General features: G+C 42.9%; 1 protein-coding gene across 1 annotated transcript; it reads left to right on the top strand.

The window, feature by feature from the left end:
* Positions 10,410 to 16,338, top strand: LOC8072310 (galacturonokinase). The gene is made up of 14 exons (XM_002448448.2): positions 10,410 to 10,684; positions 11,523 to 11,636; positions 12,139 to 12,210; positions 12,476 to 12,519; positions 12,763 to 12,871; positions 12,949 to 13,014; positions 13,321 to 13,400; positions 13,681 to 13,780; positions 14,368 to 14,543; positions 14,710 to 14,750; positions 14,830 to 14,858; positions 14,927 to 14,996; positions 15,442 to 15,531; positions 15,665 to 16,338. Exons 1-14 carry the CDS (start codon positions 10,625 to 10,627, stop codon positions 15,931 to 15,933), a joined length of 1,320 nt encoding a protein of 439 aa, XP_002448493.1. The 5' UTR covers positions 10,410 to 10,624; the 3' UTR covers positions 15,934 to 16,338.

Here is a 16,743-nt window from a genome sequence, read left to right as displayed (position 1 = left end):
GTGCGCTAACGGCGGCGTTTTCAGCGGTGTTTACTCGGGCAAATGAACCGACGCCGGGCGTTAAGACATGCATGGCGATTAAATGAAAATCGGCGCTTCTGGCTGCATGTTTCCATGCTTCTTGGTCATTGCGTCCAGGGCTTAAACGCTGGAGATTTTTGAAAGGAGGGAGTACTTCATGTATGCGTCTAAAGATTTGATGTGACAGAAAATCTATTTTTTGGAAACTAAACAAGGCCTAAATATTAGACTTACTAAACTAGCTAGTGGAGACTGGAGACTGGAGAGTGGTTCCACCTAGCTAGCTAGGCAGCGCACATTGGAACCCTCATTCTAGCAACATATATTGATGAAGCACTTTGCCCCTTTGTGGTCTCATTGTATTTAATTAACCACACCTCATAACTTGTTCGAACAAACCATTTTTATGAGAAATGGTTTATTCGAACAAGCTCTTTACACACCATTGGGTGAGATAAACCCGATGACATGTCCTGATAATACGTACGTTCCAAGAGACTCTCGCTCAAAACCATAACGTACCGTACCATACCAGCTGCAAGACATCGCGTGGATGCCGTACACATCAAGATGAGTGCCCTAGCTAGGTGACGCGAGACACTAATTAATAATAGCATTAACATATATGGCTATCTGTTCAAGTAGGAGTACTTCTATACCCTGTAAATTAAATTAAGATAAGCCGTTGGTAGTCACAGTAACCAGTGGGAGCTTGAATATAGAGAGAGTTTATCTCTTCTTGGTCGACACAACATGCAGGTCATGTGGATTCCTCATTGGCATCACGATGATCCCTGCTGGCGGGTACAGTACCGTACGTGCCTCTGAATTATACGTACTTTGTTTGGTAGCCGGCCTTGCTAATCGAGACATTCATGAACGGAAATTAAACGTGACACGACAATTTGCAAAGCGAAGAACATGAAACTATTCCGCTAGCAATGCAACACTACTTAAAGAAGTACTAGTAGTACTGTTAAAACTTCGAGATCCAGCGGAAACAGAATTAACAACCTCTCTCGTGATGCGCAAGGATGCTGTACTTTAATATGTTCTCTCCTGCAGAGTGTCACAAGTCACAACTGTCATGCGCAAGGATGCTCTTCCCAAGTCTCTCAATGTGGGTAATTTCACAAAAAAAAGTCTCAATGTGGGTATGAGTGGAGAGAATACTATCAGCGTGTGTTCTCTAGGTGTGTGAGCGTGTGCGTGTGTGCAGTGTGGTTGTCGCAAGAAGCTGTTCCTGGCCCTTCATTTTATAGCCACAAGGAGGGTGTAGGGTTACACATGCGTACTATATCGGATTCCCTAGAGCATCTCCAAGGGCTTTGCAAATCAACTTTGCATTGCCCAATTTGCAAAAAAGAGTAGAAAACACCTCTCCAATGGCTTTGCAAATGAGGTTTGCAATTTGGTAAGGTTTGCAAATAGAGGTGGAAACTTTGCATATATGCAAACCTCCTCAAGGCTTTGCATTTGGGATTCGCAAGGAATTCGGTCCGCCACGTAGGCCGCTCGGTCCCCTCGCGCGAAATATTTTGGACGGCATCGCGGTTGCCCGACTCGGCGCGCCAAAGGGCTCCCGCGCGATTTATCTCCCCCCCGCGATCTCCCTCCGCTGCCGCCACGCGACTTCTTCATCGCGCGGCTTCTTCATCGCTCGGCTTCTTCATCGCGCGACAGCTCCCTTCGCCGCCGCCACACAACATCTTCATCGCGATCTGGCACTGCGCGCGAAATTTTTTGGCCGGATGGCGCGTGGGAAAAAATTTCGGGAAAGGACTTGATGAGAATGCAAAACGGTTGGAGATCCCCCCTTTGGGAACTTTGCAAACTCATTTGCAACTTTGCAAATCCCCTGAAATGCAAAGCTGAGAATGGAAAGCCCTTGAAGATGCTCTTATCAGATACGAGGCTTTGTAGCCTTATACCGTGGAGGTATGGCGCGACACAGTAGTCATGGCATGATGCAGTCGAGGGATGGCCTCTGTCCTTTAGTCACTGTGGGCACTTGGAGCAATAGTGCTCCGCAAGCCTGTCCCGGTAGACGTCATGTTGAACCATGTCTGGTCCCTGCACGGACATGCTTGACCTTGTGAACGGTGTGCCAAGGCCAGTTGATTGACTGACAGAGAGATCTGAGGCCTCCCAGACTGGGGATCGTGCTTTGACTCTGATAGATTCGTGGCTACATGAGCTTGGAATGACACCTGCATGTTTGCACGGGTCTCATCCGTACGCACAGTGATGAGAGTTGGCAGCTTAGTGGTGGTCAGACCCTGTCCTATGCTATCGTGATTGGAGTGACGGTTTGACCCCTGTCTCGTCCTGTCGTACCACGGTTCCGTTGTGGGAACGTGGCTAACGTCACGGGGGCCTCGAGCGCACCAATGGCAGGGTAGCGCCCGATCCCCAGGGTCGGGCGAGACGAAGATTGCAAGGCCGCTGGCCCGAGCCAGTCTCGGACAAGTCGAAGAATGGTTAGCCACGGGTGAGTCGGAGAAATGATTGATCTCGGGCATGTCCGAGCGCTCGTCGTCAGGCCTCGAGCGAGACGTAGAATAGTTGTCAGTTGTTTTAGCTTGGCCTAGGGGGAGGAAGCGGCGTTTTTACCCTAATTTTGGATACCCCTAGTTGTGGTACTCGACACCATCTTCTGTAGAAGTAGTGTGGATAGTATTTGTGGTCTATGATAACAAAAAAATATGTTTTGGTTGACTCATGGTACCTAAGCCAGCCAAGAAGGTGGCCTTTAGATTACAGGGTCGATCCATAGACCATAGCCCCTAAAGATGGCCTTAAGGATCAGAATTAGTGACATAGGCCGAGAGCCCGAGACCATAAATCCTAAACCTCAATGGAAATGGAAATGAAAGGTGGTCAGTGCATACACAGTTACACACATCGACCTCCAGGCCCTATTCTAGGATCAGAATTCAGATTACTAGTAATATATTTTTAAATAATTGGTGCCTTATTTTTTAAATAATATTACTAGTAATATATTTTTAATAATTGGTGCCTTATTTAGTGACATCATTAATAATCTGCAACCGCGAACCTAAAAATAGCTAGTTCAAAAATAAATCAACTTGGTAATGCAGCGCTGCTTACATTTGATCCGTACCTGCATCGGTAGGTAACATGACCTGCCAGTACGTCCTACGCTATCTGAGATTCTTGTGGGGTAGTTTGACTATTCATGTGCGGCCGGTGCACGCTGCACGCTGCATGCAAAGGCAACAGTACTTCCCGCAGCAGGAGGGCCAAACCCCAAAGCATCGAAATTCGAGACTGCAGAGCATGCATGCAGTAGTTCTTTCGCACAGTCAAACCCTACACAAGCGTGATTGTCTATTGTCTGATTGTCTCCAACCAACGGTCAATCTGATGACCGGACTTTGAAAGTGTGGACACCCATCACATCAGGGTGCGATCATCTTTGTCCTCCTTGTTTAGTTCAAAAAATTTTAGAAAATCGATACCGTAGCATTTTCGTTTATATTTGACAAATATTGTTCAATCATGGACTAACTAGACTCAAAAGATTCGTCTCCTCAATTCTGACTAAACTGTGCAATTAATTTTTATTTTCGTCTATATTTAGGCCTTGTTTACTTCGCAAAAATTTTCAAGATTCCCCATCACATCGAATCTTTGGTCCCATGCATAGAGTATTAAATATAGATAAAAATAAAAATTAATTACACTACCTGTAATTTGTGAGATGGATCTTTTGAGCCTAGTTACTCTTTGTTTGGATAATATTTGTCAAATAAAAACGAAAATACTACAGTAGCCAAAAACGAAAATTTTTGCGAACTAAACAAGGCCTTAATACTCCATGCATGCGTCTAAAGATTCGATATGACGGAGAATGTGAAAAAATTTGCAAAATTTTCTGGGAACTAAACAAGGCCCTTGTTTGATTGGACGACGAACCATTTTTAGGTTTTGTTTAGTTCCGAAAAGATTTCGGATTTCGGTACTATAGCATTTTTCGTTTTTATTTGACAAACATTATCCAATTATAGGCTAACTAGGCTCAAAAGATTCATCTCGTGATTTACAGACAAACTGTGTAATTAGTTTTTGTTTTCGTCTATATTTAGTGCTTCATACATGTATCATAAGATTCGATGTGACGAAGAATCTTGAAAAGTTTTTGAATTTTGAGGTGAACTAATTTGACTAAGTTTTTATACAAGAATATTTATATTTTTATTACTAAATAAGTGATGTTAGTTCCATGATATACCATTTGGTTATATAAAATCAGTAAACTTGATGAGACTTAAAATAGTTTGGTTTTAGAGCAAAACTACTCCCTTCATCTTAAAAATAAGTGTCGCTATGATATTTATGTTGATAAAAAATATATATTTAATTAGGTTTATAAAAAAATAGTAATATTTTAAATTTAATTTATTATGAAAATAGATTCGATGATGTATCTAATGATACTAATTATGAACTTTAAATATTAACTTTTCTTATATATATCATTAAAGTTAAATGCATTTTGACTTTTAGAAAATAATATTTATTTTGGAACGGAGGAGTATATAGTATTATCTTTTTCTCCCATGGAGTTAGTACATAAGAGATCTCCTCAGAGGCAGTTTAGTTGGTAATTATAGCATTTTCGTTTGTATTTGATAATAATTGTCGAATCATGGACCAAATAATTAAGTTTAAAAGATTTTTCTCACAAATTACAGGCGAGTTATACAATTTTTTCAGGAACTAAATAGCCCCTTAGCCATACTATTCTCCTCGTGGGAATATACGTCCAACACAACGTTCAGCGCGAGAGGTGGTTGCGCACGGGCGAAAATGATGTGTCAAATCTGAAAGCTGAATATGTTGGGCGGCTACGAGATGTATTGTTGCAAGTTTCTTCAGCTGACTAGCTGAGGGTGTGTTGATTTGCCAGTACTGAATTTTCAGCAGAAAACATGCACGTACGTAATGACTAATGACGTAACTTACTTTCAAAGCCATGAAGCATCGGAGGGAGATCTCTCGTTCTCTAGAAGCTTTGGGTCTTGTGAGAATCAAATTAGTTGATCTGCCCGCATGCTAGTTGCTAGCTAAAAGTTGACGCATGAGGGCACTCGAAATGCAGACTTTATTATAGAGTCTAAAGTTATTTATTACCTTGAACAATGTTGACTTATAGTCTAAATAAGATTTGAAGTTTTATTTTTTTCTACCTCTTTTTTTCAATAAATATGCTACCACATCAATAAAATATCATAAATAATATGTAATTAATTATCTTAGACTCAGTGATAGAGTCTTGCACTGTGAATGCCCTGAGAGTTGCATATGTAAATTTGGCAAAATATATTTATGCTTGAGAAGGTTAACCAATAAAGATATAATTATCATTATTATTATCTTTACCTTTTTTTGAAACACAATAGAAATGTCAGCACGGGTATGCGCGCACACATACTCACACTACTACATGTTTTATTTTACACAACGTTTCACAAAGAGCTTCGAGGCAGACGTTATTTTTGCCCGTCACGGGTATTTTTGGTCGGCTGAACAACCGCCACAGTTAATCATTAACCGTGGCGGGTATTATAAGCTAACCGTCATGGTTAATAATTAATCGTGATGGGCATTGCAAAGTTATCGCCACGGTTATTAACCGTGGCGGGCATTGTAAGCCATCTGCCACGGTTAATACATTAATCGTGGCGGTCTCTTATAATAACCGCCACGATAAATAAAGTCCAGATTATTAGCCCACACCAGCTCACTACTATCTTCGATATATAAAGGAAATCTCTCAGTTGCAACCACACCCTAGCCTGACGCCTCCCTCGGCTTGAGTCATCTTCTCATCTCTCCCTCCCAGATCCAGCTAACGACGCCTCTCCCTCCCTTCAAACCACGGCACACAACGGTGAGGAAGCAGAGGTGGCGCGCAGGAGCGTGGAGGGCCCTCACCGGCCTCCTCTCTCCCTCGCCCATAGTGACGGCCCCAAGCACAGGCGACGCGCCCAGCCATGGAGGCCTTGACGGCGCCCTGCCCCTCCCCTCGGCCAGATCTGCCCATCCTCCCCTCCCGTGGGCGCGTCGGTCGGCCATGGCGAGGGGCCAGACCACCACGGGGGCGAGCTCCCAATGGCATGTCCACCACCACCAGCACCTCCAGATCCGGCAGCAATGGTGGCGCCCCCTCCCCTCGAAACCCTAGCACCGTTTCCCTCTCCACAAGCATGGCGGCGGCGGCCCTGAGGCTGGATCGGGTGTCCATGGGGGAGGATATGGTGGCGGGGATACCAGACCCGGCGATGAGCGACGACAGCGGCGGCAACCCATGATGAGCTCGGCGGGCCTATGGATGGGCTCGTTGGGCCTGTCCATGGGTTTTTTTGTTTTTTATTTTATTTATCGTGGCGGGCATGACAACCGTCTCGATAAATCATTGATTTATCGTGACCTTTCGACGGAGACGGTTACAAAAACCGTCTCGGTTAATGCCTTTTGTCCGTCACGGTTAAGTTTTTTTAGTAGTATCACACCTGTATGACTACACACACGCGTGTCCAAAGTGATTAGATTGATCTTGAGATTATCGAGGGGCATGTAGAACTGAATAAATAGCATCATGTAGTAAGTATAACTTGGTTGGCTAAGTTTGTGTTTTAACCGTTAACATGTCCATATACTGTACAGTTTAGGTGTTTGGCTAGCTAGCTAATAATTATTGTTTCAACACTAAATGTCGTTGTAGACATCCACATTCCACAACTACTCCGCAGCTAGCAAGGCCGGCCCGGTGAGTAGAGGCGTCGTGATCGATTAGAAGGACGAGCGCCCAGCTGCTGCGACTGATCGTCGTCGACGTCTGTTGCCTGTTGGAAAACTTGCGCGGTCTCGGCCGCACCAAAATTTCTCGTGCTTTTGGGGGGACAATTGATGCGACGACCCCTCTAAAGGCATGTATGCAATGTCCAGCATGTGCGTTTGATTTTGCGGGCAAAAGTTGTCGACCTACGAGAGCTTTCTCCCGAGTCGAAAATGCATGCAGTTGCTACAGCTAGCTCCGAGGAGCCGACGACTCGCGCGCGCGTGCGGCGTGTCGCTGGACCGCAGGCAGACGCAGAGGCAGGCAGGGCATGCGCATGCTATTGCTGCGTCTCTCCGTCAGTAGACAGTACTAGTATTCGCTTTCTTTCGACTAGTAGTACAAGCACAGGAAAAGCGCACACGCAGGCAAGAACTGGTGGAACGCAAAAGCAATGGCCGGCTGCCACTCACTTGTCATCTCTGCACTTTTACCTTCCCTCTCGCTTTTTCACCGTCGTCATCTTCAAAACTTGGTTCTAGTAACAGTCCACCACAGCACATCACTGACTGGCGGCCGATCGACTGCTGCTCGATCGAGCTTTCAGCGTCGTTGGCAAGGAATTCTTTATCCATACGAAGAAAACAGCGCATGGAAACCAGGCGCAAAACTCTAAACTATCTTGGAACTCAAACATGCGGCACAGACCGAGAACCCAGCGGTCAAGTCACGCACGGATAGATCATAGAGTTGCCCTACGAATTACGTACGTGCAACAATCACTGCCAATGAGGCAGTGACCCAGTCGGCACGTCGAGGACCAAGACTGGTAGAATGATTTGTATGAACATGGAAGCCAGAATAGTTATTTTGATCCCTTAACTATTACTCCAGGCTCAGTTTCGTTTTTAAACTTTCAAAATGATTGTTTTAGTTCTCAAACTTTGTATTTTTATTTTAAAACTATTAAAGTGTATTTTGTTCTTTAAACTTTTATTTTTAACACAATTTCATCTATGTTGTACGTGGAACGCTGTACTATTGCACATTATTAGCTCCAACACCATCAACAGTTGAAGATAAAAAAATAATATTTATCCAAAAACTCTTTCATGACCATTGATAATACCAAGCTGTTATTTTTAATGTTACCTTATATTTGTACCATTTATATATATTCAACTAAATCGATATTTGTGGAAGCAATTATAGTTACATCGAACACTATTTATTCTTCAAGAATACATGGATATATTGAAAACAATAGCAGATTTATAATTTTGATAATTTATGTATAAAATTATACTTAAAATATAATGTTTTATTATTGAATAAACAAAATCGAGTTAAAAATTAAAAGTTAAATGCGCTTTTGATAGTTTATGGATAAAATTGAGCCCAAGATATAAAATTTAGGGACTGAAACTATCATCTTTATAGTTGTAGGACAAAACTGAGCCTAAAACTAAAATTTGAAGACCAAAATGACCGTTTTAAAAATTTAAGAACAAAATTGAGCCTCGAGTAATAGTTAAGAGACCAAAATAACTATTGTGCCAACATGGAATGCACACCACAGGTTATCGTGCAAGCTCATCATCTTCTCAGATCTTTTGGAAATATAATGTGTCGTCCGTCGACATCATCAGCCGCCAGCTGGGCGCGTCCGCGGGCCGCTGCAAAGAGCCAAACGTTCGTCGTCCTCGTCGTAGTCAGTCGCCGCAGTTTACCCGTGCGCAGAACGTCCGACGCCGACGCTGTGCTTTATTTTCCCTTGGTGTTTCTGATGACGCTTGTGTATTGACCATGACCTGGAAACGGAACGGGACCGCTTTGGGTCAAGCTGGGCCGTGCGCTGCCTAGGACTCTAGGAGGGATCGGAGGAGATGCGGATTTGGTTGGGCGAGGCGGTGAATTTTGGGCTGACGCCACGGCCGCTCTCGTGTTCGCGGGTCCGGTTGCCTGCTTTGCCCCTTTGTTGGGTTGTTGTACATAAAAGACGCCCACACAACGAATGGCCTTTTATTCATTTATTTTTTTTCATTCAATCCATCCCCTTATTCAAAAAATTAATTGCCTGAATATATACTCATGTCGTCCACTTGAACTGGCGATATTTTAATTGCACCGATTAAATTGGCGGAATTTCCAGTTTTTGGCAACTCAACGTGCATAGTTTCTCATTTTTGCACGGAGTCCTATCTTAAAGAAATCATAACTTCTCCATATAAACTTGAATGGAGATGAATGGACTGTTTGGAACATTGAATCCGCCCCTCCCCCTCCCCCCTCTGTTCCTGTGTTTTTCATGTAAAATTTCTGTGTTATGCGTAAATCCTATGAAATTCCTATGTTCAAACAGGACAAAAATGGGTACGAAAATTGTCTGTCTATATATTTGTACTTGCTTATATATGACCATTTTCGTCTGGTGCTGTCTTGCCCTCCGGCGCTTGCCGCTTGGGCCTTACTATTTATCAAGCAATCTGGGCATCACACATGTGGGCTAAACCAGACTGCGTAAGCCAGCCGAGTAGACGGCCCAGAACAGTCTCGGTCCAACTGGGCCATGACCGCGTCAAAGCAAACCTGGAGCGGGCCTCCGTAGCGACGAGCAAGAAAGACTGGTCCGTCCTTTGATGCAGACGAGCAAGGGAAAGGGAAATGGCCCGGTCATTTGCCATGATCGCATTTGCCATGATCGGAAAAGGGAAACGAGCCCACCTGTAATCTCATTTGCCATGATCTCTTCTGAGTTTTGAAGAAAGAAACACAAACAAGGACCATCGCCGTATGCGGCGGCGGTGGATGGATCACGGGCTCACCGGCACAAAGAACCAAACCAACCGTTTGCTCCGTGTCCTTCGTCGTTTGTCCTCGTGATCCGTTTCACGAATTTTTTAAGACTAATTAGTTCATAGTTAAATAATAATTATCATAAATAAATAAAAGTTCTACAATATCGTAAATTTTTTTCCCTTTCTGAAACTAAACATGCCCGGAGCACAGCGGCGCACTTCGTCCTTGTGGCTCGACCGTTATTATCCCTTTAGGTCTTGTTTACTTCCACCCAAAAACCTAAATTTTTTCAAGATTCCTCATCACATCGAATTTTTTAGACGCATGCATAGAGTATTAAATATAGATAAAAATAAAAACTAATTGCACAGTTTGATCGAAATTGACAAGACGAATCTTTTGATCCTAGTTAGTCCATGGTTGGACAATAATTACCACAAACAAACGAAAATACTACAATGTCATGAAATTTTTATTTTCACGAACTAAACGAGGCCTTATCCGTCCGCTGATGCACCACTGGCCACCGACGCTACCACTCGCTCGCGGTGTCAATCCACCCAAAAAGAAAAAAAATTGTTGGGATCTCACGGATCCACTCGCGGTCGCGGGAGTATTTTTTAACTCTACAGCTGCCTGCGGGGAATGGACCTGGACCCAATCCCGGCGACGCCAATGACTCACGCGACCTATAGCAAAACGACACGACGAACGAACGGTCGAACCGCACGGGGGGGTTAAAGTTAAAACTGACCGCACGGCCGAAGCAATCAAAGCAAATCCCCCCGATCCCACCACGTACGAGTACCTTTTTAGGAGCGCCACGTACGATCGCCTCGCCACCCGCACGGCCGCACTCTCATCACACGCGCTGCGCCTTCGCCACCGCGGCCGCGCCAGCGCCGCCACGCACGCGCGCGGGAGAGAGAGAGAGAGAGAGAGAGAGAGAGGGAGAGAGAGAGGCCACAGCAAGAGCCGCCGGTGGGCGGGATAGGAATGGTGGCGCCGGGAGGAGGAGCAGGAGGAGGTCCGTCGCGGTGGCCGGCGGCGGAGGAGGTGAGAGGTTTTCCTGTGCCATTGCACCGACATGGGGCGCGCGGGGGGGTTCGCATGGAGCTGCGGGGGCGGCGGGCGTAGGCTGCTGGGTTGCGATCTCGCGGCCACGTGGGTTTTGCCGCCTCGGGGAATCCAGGGGTGCAGCGATTTCAGATTGTTGGATGTTGTGGGATGCCGTGTCCCGTGACCCGTGCTCGATTTATTTGTCACTAAATCAATCTCGGAGTAGTTTACCTGGATCCGTTCGTGCCGTTTCTGCTTGTTGCAGATGCATCTCTTTTGATTATTAAGCTTATGCTCCTGAGACGTCTCTATTAGCTTCCGAGTTAATGTTAGTGATACTTGACTTGTTTGGGATAAGATCGTGCCCTGCTTTTGCTTTCTGATGATGTGTCCTGTAGAGGAAAGTGAGGTGCTATTATTTCCCTTTTGATTTGATTGATGAAACAAAAAGTATATCCAGTATGCTTTGTTTGGATAATGAGTTCGCATTGTTGGTTCGTGCCTGGCTATAATGACCTGTACCTTTCATCTTGTCTCAATACAACCTGAATCTTCCTAGTTTCAACTTTCAAGTGAGCAACAACCTGAATCTTCCTAGTTTCAACTTTCTGTGGACAGGAAGGATGTGTCCATATTATTGCGTTTCTCTTAATTTTCGATGACCCCACCTGCTCATGTAAATAACCGAACAAATGGGACTGAAACTGATCTTGTCAAAGTTGTATGATCTCAAATGGGAAACCCCATGTTAGTGCAGGGTGGTTGACCTTAGGTTCATCTTGTTGGTTAGTGTATGGCTATGTTTTCCGTTTACATCTTGATGCTGGTATTGCAGCTTGACATTGTACGGAAGAAGGTGGTGGACATTAGTGGAAGGGATGAACAAGAGGTTAGGGTTGCTGCTTGCCCCTACAGAATTTGCCCTTTGGGGGCTCACATTGATCATCAGGTGACCTTGTGTTACTATGTTGTTCATATATTTTTTTTCCAGAAGATCAAGTCACGATTAGAATCGAGAAGTTAAAGTACATATTAGTTTAATTTATCTCAGTTTGGTCATTGATATTAATTCAGTCTTTATTCTGACAACACATATTACACAGAGCATGTTCCAGAGGTCACGCTGTTGAAATTATGGCTTGACATTGTGATGATAACTGATCACCACCTATAAACAAAAAACCATCTGAGTATTGTTTGGAACATGTTTTGGTATTTTCATTTGGAATATGATGCCTGAATACACTATGCCTTATACTAGTTTTGGTAAAAACTTTCAAAACCTATGGCAAAGATAGTCCAACTGATCAGAGTGCACGAACCCATAATTTCAATTTGATTAATGCTTGAGTGTTGTACTATTACAGTAATAATTGATTTTAACTTCAAACAGTGTATAGACAGTCATCACACCATAATTGTTATCTAAATTCTCGTCTGCAATCTGGCAGGGTGGAGTTGTCACAGCTATGACCATAAATTATGGAGTACTCCTTGGTTTTGTTCCCTCTAATGGTTCTGAGGTTGGTAAATTACTATATTTTACCTAATTTTCTTATTAAAAAAAATCAAGTCAGCTTCTTTGTCCTGAAATAATATATGACACTGCCTTGGCTCCTCATCAGTCCGTGTTTTGGTATTCATGTCTGCTTGTTTACATGTTTGGTAAAAATGCATCACAAGCAGAACTGATGGTCCCTGTGCAAAGTTGAAGTTCTTGTGCATCATTCATGATTCAGGACAGTGCTATATTATCTATAAAGTCAGCAAACTTTATTTTTCTTTCAGGTGTTACTTCAATCTGGTCAATTTGAAGGTGTTATAAGATTCAGGTAATGCCGTGAAAAGTCTGTTTTTCCTTGATCAAAGTTTCCACTGTGTTTCAGCACTTCTAACACTGCGTAGTATTGAAAACTAGCCCCATCTGTCTGACAACATTGCTTAGGAAATACTCTAGGTCACTCTGTAACAGGCTAACAGCTGTAGTTCTTATACCTGAATCCTTGCTTATTTAAGCTTCCAATACCACCAAGCTAAGATGATCATACATATTCCATCCTTTTCTTTCCCAACAGAGTTGATGACTTGCAAAAGCCTATTGATAAACCTGAGAACATAAACTGGGAAAGTTATGCAAGAGGCGCTGTTTATGCACTGCAGAATAGTGGATATGATCTAAGGAAGGTAACCCATCACATTTATCTCTTAAACAGTCCAGATTGTTTTGTACTTTAAAAATTTTGGCAAATGATTTCTTGTAGGGTATCATAGGATATATTTCTGGTGTGAAAGGTCTTGATAGTTCAGGGCTCAGTTCTTCTGCGGCGGTAAGTTTACTGATATACTGTATACATTTACTGAGTTGATATTACTTCTAGGCCTATCTATTGTTTGTTGATAGTGTTAAATTAGGTGCTGGAAGGTGGCAGTAAATTTTTGTATGTGTTTTCATCTCAATGAAACTCTGATATATAACCTGATTAACTTCACGAGCATATAGATTGAAATTTGTCCCAGATCACTGATTTTTCTCTAGTACATTTCCGTTACCCTACAACCTCAAAATGCATTTTAAGAAAATTTGGCCAATGATATTGATTATAAGATAACTGTTTGTCTGTTTGCTTCAACAGGTTGGCATCGCCTACTTGCTGGCTTTAGAACATGTAAATGATCTGGTTATATCACCAGTGGACAACATTCAGTTAGACAAGTAAGTTTGTTTGGTTCCCGTTAATATCCTACAAGGATAATTTCATGGGTGCATGCACCTGATTGATACCTGTTTTAATTACAAACAGCTATGTTGAGCTCACTGCAAGCCTGTTACCATAAGCTAACGCCTTAGCAATGTCTTAATGCAAGAAAGTGCTGTTCGTACTTTAGACTTTACTGCTTGCTTTATATTAAATTAATTGTTGTCACCCTCTTAGAAGGATATTCATGGTCGTTAGGATTTCAGCTGTCCACTTAACTCTGTTCCTATATGTCAGGTACATTGAAAATAAATACTTGGGTCTCAAAAATGGCATTCTAGATCCATCTGCCATTTTGCTTTCACGGTATGGCTATCTCACCTTCATGGACTGCAAGGTAATATATTTTCATTTTATACGAATTTATTTAATTTCTTATTGATAGAGTTTTTTTTCTTATAATGTTTCAACTTTTAAGGCCACTGGGTTATTTAATAAAACACACATGATGATATGTTTGCATGATGAACTAGTGCCATAAAACACATATGAGGATATATGTTTACATAAGTTCAATTGTTGATAAAACTAAACTTTGGGACCCTTTAATTGGGTCAATTCTGCCAAGTGTCTCTTTTTTGTGTTGTACATGTACATACTTTGTTAGATAGTGTTCATTGCAGTGTTTCTTTCTCTACTGCCTCCAGTTACAAAGAACTTGTTGTTTATGCCAAGATTTGGTCATACCTTAAAAACTACTACAAAATCAATAACTATTACATTATTTAGTTTCGAAGTGTAAGTTATATGTGTTGATTTGTGTTCAAAATACTTGCAAAATCTCATAAGGATTTTACGACTTATTCTAGAAGTAATCAGTGGTCAAAGATACGCATCGAACCATGCAAAGTTAAACGTGTCAAGTATTTGTGACTGGAGAGAGTGTTTGCATTTGTTGTGACTGAGACTCTCTTACTTGAGTAGACTGCTTCACCTTCCTACGTCTGCTTCTCGGAGCTGAGTAAAAGCCAACAGCCTCAGGGACAGCTACCATTCAAGATTTTATTGGCATTTTCAGGACTGCAACATAATCTGCCAAAGAAGAGTGGGTATAATATGCGGGTTTTTGAGTGCAAAGAGGCTGCCCGTGCTCTTTTGCAGTGAGTTCCTCTGTTAATAACTTGATATAGCTATATTTCATCATGTAAACAAATATACTCTTATGTTTTTCAATTTTATATGGGTTGACATTTGTGGTTCTGCTACAGTATTTGTTATTCATTGTCATGTTCAATGTAGTCTGATTCATTGATATTGAATCCTCAGTGCTTCAGGCTGCGAAGATACACCAAATATACTTTGCAATGGTACATGATCTAAGTAATATTTCTTGTCATGACCCAATGTAAAAGTATAATTTGTCTGACATTTTCTTTTTTATTACAGTTGATCCAGTTGTATATGAGGCCCAGAAGGTACTTATCGCTTTTAGGTCCAATTTCTTAACATTTTCATGTCATTCTAACATAATTTATTCCTGCAGTGTGTATTAGAAGAAAATCTTTCCAGGAGAGCTGAGCACTACTTTTCTGAAATGAAGCGGGTTACTAAGGGTGAGCTAATCACACATTTGGTGCATGTGTTCCTGCAGTGTGTAAACTACTTGTTCATGACATATTTCCATGCTCGTGACTACAAAGTGTTTGTTCATTATTTCAAATATATTTTCGCCATATTTCAACCACTCACCAACACCACAATCTTAACAAAGAAATACGGTTAGGTTCTTTTCAAAAAAAGAAGAAAAAAAAAAGAAATACAGTTGGCCACCTCCCAGCATCTGCATAAGCATAAATGTACTGTTTGCATAAGTACTACTCTACCTTGTATTCATGAATGAATTGGACTTAGTTTAACCTTACTGACCACTTATTGTTTCCCTTTCACAATACAGTTTCACTGGGTATGCTAATGCTATCCAGCAACAGTTAACGCTTCACTCTTTTAACTTATATTTCCATGCAATGGCCTGATAATTCATCGCCGATCTTTGTTCAGGCAGGGATGCATGGGGTCGTGGGAACCTACAAGAACTTGGACAGCTGATCTCTGCATCTGGTCGCAGCTCCATACTCAACTACGAATGTGGTATGCTAATTGTACTCGAAACACTTGGCACCTTGTGCTTCACTCTATAATTTTAACCGTCTCGTTAGCGCCATCATACTTGTTGATCGTCAGGTAAGCAGTACGTGATGCAATGGTTTATCTGAAACCGCAGGGAGCAAAGAGATGATCCAGCTGTACGAGATCCTGCTCAAGGCCCCCGGCGTCCTCGGCGCCCGGTTCAGCGGCGCCGGCTTCAGGGGCTGCTGCCTGGCGATCGTGGAGAGCGAGCGCGCGGAGGATGCGGCCGCGTACGTCCGTGCCGAGTACGAGAAGGCCCAGCCCGAGCTGGTCTCCAGGATCCCCGCGGATCGCCGCGTGCTGGTCTGCGAGCCCGGGGACTCCGCGCGCGTCATATTGCCCGATCCTCACCTGCGCTCCTGATCGATGGCAATAAGCGTGGCATTGGCCGGTTCGTTTGTGGCGGCCCTGTTTCCGCTGCGTGAAGCCAGAAAAGCGAGCGAGCTCGGGGACGCGTCACGCAATCCAAATCTCGCTTTTTTCGCAGGCAATGGTAGAGCTGAGACGCGAAGCGTTTGGTTTTAGCTTAAACGTAGCAGTAAGTTGTATTGAGTAAAAAGAAGTGGAACTAGTCCAGTAGTCTTTGCCGCTGCGCTTGGTCCTTGCCGTTGCGCTTGGAACTCGATCTACTGGATTAGTACTCTCCGTCCAGTTTGTAAGGCATTTCAATTCACGTATGAGAAATTAAATTTTGTAAACTTTGATCAATGGTTTGGTTGACAGCTCTTAACTAACTATTGTAATACAAACGCAATACCAATAGCGTAATCATACTATCTAATAATTGCTGAATATTTTATGACATGTTTTAATCTAGAAACCAAACATAACATACATCATGTCATAAACGAGCATGAGCAATCCATCATCGCATATGCAGATCTACTATGAAACAAAGTAATAGCAGATCCTATCACCCTCGAGCGGTCGCCAAGTAGTCGTTCACTTGGTGAAGATTGTAGCTGCTAGATCAAAGTCGTCAGAACGAAGGAAGAGCAAAGGCGGACCCATTGTGCGCGCAAGGAGCTCAGACTGAAGAACACTAAGAGCAGCTTCAAGTACAAGGACATAGTGGAATGAGGAGTAAGATGAAATGTAGTCTTCTACTGGGAGGAGGAGGAGGAGGAGGTGCCTTTAAGCAAGCTCAGGATTAGAGGGGGATGAACCTAGATG

Source organism: Sorghum bicolor, chromosome 6 (assembly GCF_000003195.3).
Source record: "Sorghum bicolor cultivar BTx623 chromosome 6, Sorghum_bicolor_NCBIv3, whole genome shotgun sequence".
Lineage (NCBI taxonomy): Eukaryota > Viridiplantae > Streptophyta > Magnoliopsida > Poales > Poaceae > Sorghum > Sorghum bicolor.
The sequence above is the reverse complement of the archived record's forward strand: the minus strand, read 5'-3'. Positions and strand labels throughout refer to the sequence as shown.

Excerpts from the sequence above, each read along its gene's own strand:
- LOC8072310 (XM_002448448.2), top strand. The coding sequence starts at position 10,625 with ATGGTGGCGCCGGGAGGAGGAGCAGGAGGAGGTCCGTCGCGGTGGCCG. Across the intron at positions 12,872-12,948 it reads GTGGATATGATCTAAGGAAG|GGTATCATAGGATATATTTC; the intron begins GTAACCCATCAC and ends GATTTCTTGTAG. Across the intron at positions 14,859-14,926 it reads TTGTATATGAGGCCCAGAAG|TGTGTATTAGAAGAAAATCT; the intron begins GTACTTATCGCT and ends TTATTCCTGCAG.